The 9,349-nt window shown below is 38.2% G+C and overlaps 1 protein-coding gene across 6 annotated transcripts in view; it reads right to left on the bottom strand.

Annotated features, from left to right (window-relative positions):
* Positions 1-257: 257 nt before the first annotated feature.
* The window catches only part of Tmem237 (transmembrane protein 237), a 20,070-nt gene continuing 10,978 nt past the window's right edge, over positions 258-9,349 (bottom strand). For 3 of the 6 annotated variants that reach the window (XM_010617520.3, XM_010617521.3, XM_010617524.3), the window contains exons 7-13: positions 8,150-8,307; positions 5,194-5,323; positions 4,380-4,571; positions 3,202-3,275; positions 2,319-2,409; positions 1,469-1,590; positions 260-406 (exon numbers count right to left, since the gene is read on the bottom strand). In XM_010617520.3, the coding sequence (XP_010615822.1) occupies positions 345-406; positions 1,469-1,590; positions 2,319-2,409; positions 3,202-3,275; positions 4,380-4,571; positions 5,194-5,323; positions 8,150-8,307 (829 nt within the window). In that variant the 3' untranslated portion in view covers positions 260-344. Of the gene's footprint in view, positions 407-1,468; positions 1,591-2,318; positions 2,410-3,201; positions 3,276-4,379; positions 4,572-5,193; positions 5,324-8,149; positions 8,308-9,349 lie in introns of all 6 variants that reach the window. The other 3 variants (XM_010617517.3, XM_010617522.3, XM_033756299.1) reach the window with 2 other exon arrangements.

Raw genomic sequence — 9,349 nt, 5'->3', positions numbered from 1 at the left:
TATAATTAAATTTGGTATATATTTTGTACAACTAAATTTGAAGTTTTTTTGAATTAGTCTTTTAAAGATACTAATTATGAAAATACATTTGAGAGAGCAGGAAAAAAGCACTTTTATCTACTGGTTTCTAAATCATTCTTTTTTGTCATTAATATAATAAGACTAAGGAAATTAATGTTTTACTATAAATGGAAGATCAATTTTAACATTTTTTCTATAACTGAGAAATTTTTTGGTATTATATAATAAAAAATCAGTTACAAATACACATATACATATAAAATACATTTATTTGAAAGGTGGGAAAAATACTGGGCCATTATCCCTCTGCAGATGAGCTGATACTATGAAGAGGCTTTGATGCCTCTCTCTGGATACTCTTCCGTAGCACAGAAGAACATTAACTCTGGAGAAGAAAGAACAGACCGTACTTCAGATAGTTTCCTAGCACCTCAAAGAGTTTTACAGCTTAGCTATAAACAGTCTCTTCAAATAGTGACATAATACACAGTAACAGAAAAGCATAAGTATGATTTCTTGACAGTGAAACCTGTTAAGGGTGTGCTAATAACAAATATTCAAGCTTTAAATGTATTATAAACCCTGAAAAATAAAATATACAATGGAGATAACTTGCCAGGAAATTTAGGACACTCAGATACCTAAGATCATTAAACGGCTACAAGGTGTAATTTTTATAGTGAGAAATAATCTAAAACGTAGGGACAGATAAAGGAGGAGGACTTGGAACTACCACTGCAAAGTCCAGCAGATATCCCTAAGAAAGATTCCAGGGTGAGGGTGTAGAGCTTCTGTGGAGAAAGCATGTCTAGGACAAACGCTCAGCACTGCCAAGCACTGCGATGGATGAGCGCTTTACAGCAGAAGTCTTCCTTGCAGGGGTCCCAGAGGGTCTGGGTCTGCGGGGCACTGGGCACTAGGGTTAAAACTAAACACTGCCAATAATGAATAACTCTATGGAGAGTTAAGGATTTGCACCAAGTAGAAGAAGAAGTAAGAAGAATTCACTTGAGTATGTGTCTGGCAGACAGGCTAATTTATTTCAAATTAAGAGATATTTTCACCAAGAGACGATGAAGACTGGTGAAGAGCAAAGACTTTCTCTGAGTGGCCCGAAGAGTTCCAAGACAAGAGATCCCTCTGTTAGGGACCAGACCCGACTGTCCAGGCCCCCTGCTCCTTCTGCCATTTGGTCATCAACTTATTTTCACTCTTCCTGCATAGTTTTATTTTAAATATACTTTTGTTGTTGTTGGTTTTAAGACAGGGTCTCACTATGTAGTTCAGGCTGGCCTTGAACTCACTGCAATCCCCCTACTTCAGCCTCCCAAGTGTTGGGATTACAGACACATGCTACCATACCTAGCTTGTTGTTAAGATATCATAGAGACTTTAAAAAGTCATTAGAGAAGATTCAGGATACTCGTACACTATTTTTCTTTAATACCTTCATTAAGATCCATGCCTGGTCTATATGACAAAAATAGCCAAGACAATCCCACCAGAAGGGCCACCACCAAATTCACCAAAATCCACTGCTGCAGACTCTGTTCCTCAATTGCTGCAGCCCTGGAGGTATAGAAATACTCATTAGAAATATCTTCATTTTGGTTGATATATCAAAGTATAGCTATTTTATGAACTTAAAGAAAGAACAGACCTCTTCTAGAGAAATAACAAGTACAGAATGCAACACATCTATCAGAAGAACAAGGGTACAATGACTTGAACTCTAAATATATGTGCTCTGCACATCACCATAAGTGGAAAGTTAGTATTCTCAAAAAGATTTCCTCAGTTTCCCTCCTTCTTCAGTTAAATGTCTGTCTTTTATCTCTTAACTCATTCTCTCGGCACTCACAAAACAGAGACTCTAGCCGCCAGCCTGAGTTCTCACTAGAACCTCAGCTGTTCTGCAGCTCCACTCTGGGCCACCACTCTGCGGACCTGGCTCTCTGCTCCACCCCGCCAGTACTGCTGGGTTTTCTGAATCTGCTCCAGCCACCCTCTCCCCTCACTGTCCTGACTGGGGGGACGAGGAGAACTCCTCCGGTCCACTGCATGATGACTTACGGATCTAAAACATATTTTTGAAAAGAAGACACTTCATTAACAATGCAAGTATATATAGTAGTCATCCATTAACCAAAGGAAATTTGGAAATATTTTTAGAATTAAAATAGGGTCTGCATTATTGTTTGTAGATGAAAGCGTAAACAAGAATGGAAGGAAAGGTACTGTTACTCCACTGTTGCTGTTCTACCATTAACAAGTGCTACCATTGCCTGAATTCATACCGGAGGCTGCTGTTAACAGAAGGTGTGTAAAGGTGGATTCTGTCACTTGTCATCTGCTGACTCAGAGACAGTACAAGAGCAACGAAGTACACTGAAAAAAAGACAATGAAATTACTAATAATTTTTATTTTGAATTTATAGGTTAAAACGGTCAAAAGTAATCTGTACTTCAGTGAATGCTGATATAAAAGAAATTCAGTTAATCACTTTCAAGCAACAGTCTTCTCAATAAGACAAGCACTGAGAATTGTTTAAGCTGCTCACTATTTTATGATCAGAACTGAAAAGCATCTAGACCACCTTTTAAGAAATTAAATAACTTGTGCCGGGAAAACAATAAAAAGAAATGAAATAACTTGCTCAAGGTCCCAAAACTAGTTTTATTAATATTCTCAAAACAAAATGTATTCTAAATTAATAAAAAGATGTAAAATAGTATTTATTACTGAGTGGTCACACCAGCTGAGTATGTTTAGTGTCAGGTATAAAGTAAAAAAGCTAAAAAAATTAACTAATGTAGGACAAATCAAACTTTATTTTTTATTTTATTTATTTTTTTGGTGCCAGGGCTCAAACTCAAGACCTTGTCCTTGTGAGGCAGGTGGTGGAACCACTGAGCTAAATACCCGGCCCCTCAAACTTTATTTTTGATGCTGAGGAACTCAAGACCTTATGTACAAATTAAACTCTGAAGGATTATTTAAATGAACTTCTAATGCAAAAAAATTCTATCAAAATTGTGCCTACTACGTTTTTAATTACAAATTCACTAAACTTCTATAAGGGTAATAATATAAAACAATAATGTAAAACTTAAAAAAAAACAGAATCATATTTTTCCTGGTTCAAAATTACAGAATAACTTAAATAAACTATTACTTACAAAAAGATGCTAAAGCTGCTGGGTCCAGGGCAAAAAAATTTCGAATTGCTACTGATGTCTTAGCAAAGTCAATTCTGGAAAATAGAAAAGCTTCTTGTGATGCTGCAGTTGTAAACCTTCTCACAAATACACACTTTCCCGACTATGATTCTTTCCTTTTCTATTCTCCTGCTACCACAGACTATTACAGGAGTGGTTCCAATATTTTTGGCATCAGGGACTAGTTTTGCTGAAAACAAATTTTCTACAGATGGTGGGAAGGGGGTCCTGAGCTCCACCTCAGATCATCAAGCATTGGATTTACATAAGGAAAAAAACCCAGATCCCTCCCTGAGCAGGTCGCTCCTGGAGACCTAAGGCTGTGCTGCCCACAGCAGGTGAGCTCAGGAGGTGATGTTTGTGACTGGAAGTGGCACAGACCAGTGAAGGCCATGGCCCAGGGATGCAGGACCCCTGTATCACAAGGCTTTATGTAGCTGTAGTTTATACCTACATGCAAGATACTATCCTGTTTACAAAGACATGTAACACGTCTAACTAGAGGACTGTAATAGGCACACTCCCTTGGAGTTAGGAAATCCTAAGAAGACAAATTAAACTTCATCTGCAAAATTTGTTCGCTCCTATTTCTATTACCCATGTCATGAAGCAATCAAGTTTTTTTCTTTTAAGGGTAGAACTGTAGTCCCCCCAAAATATATGGGAAGGGCCAAGGATGTGGCTCAGGGGCACTGCACCTGTCTGGTAAGCACAAGGTCCTGAGATTGATCCCTGGTATGGCAAAAATGTTACCAAAAATGTATTGAATTTATAACCCTTGGAATGTGTGAATATGACTTTTTTTAAAAATTTTAAATTGAATTTATTGGTACATTCTAGGTAGACAGTACAGTTACATTCATTACTGGGATCCTGTACCTTTCCATGCCAGGTCTTGGTTCTCATTTTTTCCCCTTGTCCCCAACCTCCCTTCACCCCCTCCTCCCCTCCAATATGACTTTATTTGAAACATGTTTTCTGGAGAGGTAACTTAAGGTCACCTTAATCCAAAGACTGACTTAAAATAATGTTAAAAGTAGTATTAATATCCTGAAATTCTACTTGAAAATTGTCATAGTCAGTGAGTGATACATCTCCTCTTGAAGAAAATTAGAGGAATATGCATGCACAAGTCATACCTGTCAAAAGCTGAGACTGTACTTAGAGCCAAAAGCAAGTACAGGAGACTCTGGAATGGATATGCTAAGGTCTTGTATTGCTGCAGAAGGTTGGGGAGGTCAGACAGCTGTTCATCTGCTAGAGTGTAGATCACAACAACATTCCACACAGCACAGCCCGCCAGAAAGCCATGAGAAAAGAGACCAATCATCCTGCAAGGAAAAGGGTTGAGTTGCTTGCTGTACATGAATAACTACAATAAGAGAATAAACAATTTTTTTTTGTTTTGAAACAGGGTGTTGCTATGCAGTTCACACTGGTCTTGAACTCATGGCAATCCTCCTGCCTTAGCTTTCTGAGTGCTGGGATTACAGGTGTGTCACTATGCCCAATTAAACAATTTTTAAAATCTTTTCACGTATAAGAAGAATGAAATCCAACATATTATGAAAAGAGTACAAACCTTCTTTCTTCACAGCTGAGGATCAACCCTAGGGCCTCACATGTGCTAAGCAAGCATTCCCCAGACTGCATCCCTCACTAGGCCTGTTCTTTTTACTCACGCTGACAGGCAGATCATTTTACTCCAATGGAATGTTTTAAAAATATACCTACATACCATTTTTAATTGTCAATTTTGGTAATGGTACTGAATAGCCAGGACTTTTTCTAATTTTTATTTTATTTTAATTAATTAATTAATTAAATTTTTTTGGGGTATCAGAGATGGAACACGGGACCTCGCGCTTGTGAGGCAGGTGCAAAACCACTGAGATAAATACCTGGCCCCAACTTTTTAAAATTTTAAATTATGAAATCCAGTGAAGCCCATACCTGAAAGCTCGGTGTACAGAAAGTGCCACATCTCTGGTGCTCCAGGAAGGCTTCACGTCCATGGTCACGTCTACGTCTATGTTTTCTGTGGTCTTTATCAACTCTGAACGATCAGCAGCCTGGAATCGCCCTAAGGATGCAGAACAACAAACAGCAAACAGCAAGAGAGAAACCATTAGTAAACATGTAAGAAGCTTCAACTAAGAAAGTTTGCTGTTTGTCTATATAAAAACTCTTGGACTCGGTGTTTTTTTGTTTTTTTGTTTTTTTGGGTTGTTTAAACATACTATTTTGTCATCTTTAAAAAAAAAGCCATGTTGGGCCAGGGATTTACCTCAGTGGTGCCACTGCCTGCTTTGCAAGCACAAAGTCCTGAGTTCAATCCCTGGTACCAAAACAAAACAAACAAAAAAACCAACAAAAATAAGCCACGTTAAGGCACTGCCTTCTCAACCAAAATCGGTGTTAAAGTAACAAGTTTAGGAATTTATGAAACACAATAATGAACTTTCAACTCAACTTTTAACATGATGTAGTTTACAAAATTCTAATTTAGAGACTTTTTTGACAGTAGGATTGACCCATACTGAGCTGCACCCCCAGCTCCTTTTATTTCAAGACAGGGTCTCACTAAATTGCCTAGGCAGGACCCAAACGTATATTGATTCTCCTACCTCAGGTATGTGCTGCCCAGCTAGAGACTTTAGAAGTTTAATGGTTTAAATGCCTATAGCTTTCTGTATTGACAGAAAAGAAACGAGGTGTTTCATAAATTTATATTATGAAGCTTCCTAAGGAAAGTTGTCAGCTCAAGTGTCAGCACTGCAGCTCACATCAACAGGGCTTTATCCTTCCTGTCAACTAGAAATCCATGGACAGACCTCAGAAAGTAAGAAAGGTCCCACAAATGCCCTCACCAAACCCAGCCAGCAGGTGTGTTGGAGGATAAAAGAATCTTTATTTATTTGTTAAAGAGAAAACACTTTCAACAGACAATAAACCACTGGTCCCTTTTATTGTCAGTTACTCAAGTAGCAAAATTTGTGTTAAGGGAAGCAAGAAAAAAATGAGGACTGAGAGCCAGGTGTGGTGGTGCACGCCTACAATCCCATGACTTAGGAGGCCGAGGAAGGAGGATCACTGTGAGTTCGAGATCAGCCTGGGCTACATAGTGAGTTCCAGGTCAGTGTCAACTACAAAGTGAGACTCTGTCTCAAAACCCCGCCCCCCCCAAAAAGAACTGCATGATACTGCTTGAAAATAGACTGGAGTAAGGCTGGGGATTTAGCTTAGTGGTTCCGCTGCCTGCCTCTCAAGTGCAAGGACCTGAGTTTGATCCCCAGTATGAAAGAAAAAAAGAGACTGAAGTAAATTAAATGGGCATATGGTATACTGCCAAAGGAACCACACTAAGAAGCTGTGAAATGTAGTGCAAGTCCCAGTTCTCACTGGCCAACTGTGAACTGGTGGTGAGCTGTTAGTCTCTCTGACCACAGGACGTCTCACTGGCCAAGAACTGCATGATCCTGAACATAGGATCTTATGAGAACAGAATTCTAAAACCACTTATGCAAGACAGACACTGTCAGTTTTAAAGACTGGACTTTATGTTTTGGAGTTCTTTAGGCAATACATCCACAGTATATCCACCATAGGAGGACAAAGCCATGATCATGCTTTGTATAGATTTTTTTTAACAGTGTGTCACGGACTGAATGCGTTCCCCCAAATTCTTATGTTGAAGCCCTAATCCTCTGTCTGATGGTATTTGGAAGTGCTACACCTGAGAGGTAATTCAGTTTGCATAAAGTCACAAGGGTAGAGCTCCCTGATGGGATTACTGTCTTTTTTTAAAGGGAAGAGACACTCGTGTTCTCTGCCATGTGAAGACACAGGGAGATGGAAGTCATCTGCAAGCCAGGAAGGAACCATCACTAAAAATCAGGTCTACCAGCACCATCCTGACTTCTTAGCTTCTGGAACTGTGAGAAAGAAATGTATTGCTTTTTTGGGTTTTTTGGTATCAGGAATTGAACTCGGGCCCTTGCGCTTGCAAAGCAGACAGTGGAACCACTGAGCCAAATCACCGGCCCTAATAAATTAATTATTTAAGTACCTACTCCATGGCACTTTTTTGTAGCAGCCCAAGCTGAAATAAATTGCAAATCCAATTTATAACCAGTATATGCTGTACAATGTCAGAAACATTTTCCCAAAGATACATAGCTATAATGTTGTGTTTATATAACAGGGTAGTTCCAACATGTATTTTCTCTTTTACTTTTACTTGTAGAAATTATATCATTACCTGCCCTACTACCACAGCTACTACCAATTGCTCAAAACTGGTCAAATACAACAAAAGAGAAGAAAACAGGTGGGGATGGAGCAAGATTTTTTTAAATCACCCATAATCCCAAACCCAGAATCAACCAGCACTAATATTTTGTCATATTTCCTTCAAGTCTTTTGTCATTTGCATTTTTCTATAGGTGAGATCAAACTCTGTGTGTGCATATGTGGAGGCATGCTCATTTTTCATTAGATTCTTTCCATGCAAAGTCTCCCTATACATTTAATAGTGCAGAATATTTTATTATACAGATAGACCATAGTTTTTTGAAATCATTCCCCTCTTGTTTTACATTTATGTTGCTCCTAATTTTTTACCCTACAAATAAGTGTTATGCATAGCTTGATACATATGTTTATGTCCATTTTTTTTCAAGAGTAGGAAAATGTATTGGGGAATAGGAATGGAGAATAAGAATAGCTCCTGAGAAGGCCAGGGATTTAGCTCAGTGGTTTCACAGCTCCTGAGAGACAGTGGCGAGTCCCAAATGGGGTGTTTTTAATTATTTCCTTAATTCAGATTGTTAGAAGTATAATTACAAGGCCAAAGGATATCCTTTGTAACTTGCAAGGAGATCTTTTTCCAAAACAAGATACTACTTACGGCTTTTTTCGACAAATACTTTGCCTACAGGCTGGCTAATTCCAGTGGGTGCAGTGAATCTAGACTGTTGTTCTGGAACTCTTTGCTCATCAGTAATTATGTCTTCATCTTCTACTCCTAGTTCATTGGCATACTGTAACTCTGCTAGCTTGGTTTTCCTGTAATGATGGAAAAATTAAGAAAAATGGATAATTCTTGCAGTTTTGCAGACCCACACAGGAAACTCCCCATGAGTCTAACGAGTCTTGGAGTCCAGCACTTGGTCTTGACTGAAGTAGATCTACTACTATCTGTCCTGCGCATCAAGTTGTCTGGACTGCTGAGGGCTGGTTTCCTCATTGGAAAATGCAGTGGCTGAAAAAGATCTATCCAGACTTAAATTATGTGATTCTCTATATAAACTGATCACTGTTCAGAGGGTCACTTTCCAGTATAAACAGTAATGTCATGTAACTTCCAGGTATCTCTTTAAAGTATGACATTTTATCTTATCTTATCTGACACGTACTTTCCTAGGCTAACATATGGCTTTAGTTATTGTTGAATTATAATTCAAATTTTGTTAACATGAGGAAATAAATCACAGCAGCCTATTTTATTATCTTCAATTTTTTTAGAGGTGAATAAAAATAGGTTTTATTTTTATTTTTTTAATTAATTTTATTGGTACATTTAAGGTATACAATACAATTGTTCATCATTGGAAATTTGCACCTTTACATAATCCATCTTGGTTCTCATTTTTTCCCATTCCCCTGACCTCCCTTCAACCCCTATTATCTTCAATTTTTAAAGTCTTTGTTGCCTAATTTTTTGCTACTTATATAAAATCTTTTGTTCTTTGTTAGAGATGACTCCTTAGGATTTTATTTCGTTTTGTTTTTGTTTTCTGAGACAGGGTCTCGTTATGTTCAGGCTAGCTTTGAACTCACTGTGTAGTCCCGGCTGGCCTTGAACTCACAATGATTCTCCTGCTTCAGCCTCCCAAGTGCTGGAATTACAGGCATGTGCCAACACACCTGGCAGCTCCTTAGTTTTTAATTTATATAACATATTAATTTTTTAAAATTTTCTGTGGTTTCACTCTTTTCAAATTTACCTTGGTAGGGCCAGGGATATAGCTTAGTGGCATAGTGCCTTCCTGGCAAGTGCAAGGTCCTGAGTTTGATCCCCAGTACAAAAAAAAAAAAAAAAAAAAAA

The sequence above is a fragment of the Fukomys damarensis genome, unplaced genomic scaffold (assembly GCF_012274545.1).
Source record: "Fukomys damarensis isolate Sample0158 unplaced genomic scaffold, DMR_v1.0_HiC HiC_scaffold_26, whole genome shotgun sequence".
Classification (NCBI taxonomy): domain Eukaryota; kingdom Metazoa; phylum Chordata; class Mammalia; order Rodentia; family Bathyergidae; genus Fukomys; species Fukomys damarensis.
Note: the sequence above shows the minus strand (reverse complement) of the source record. Positions and strands in the feature narration are given on the sequence as shown.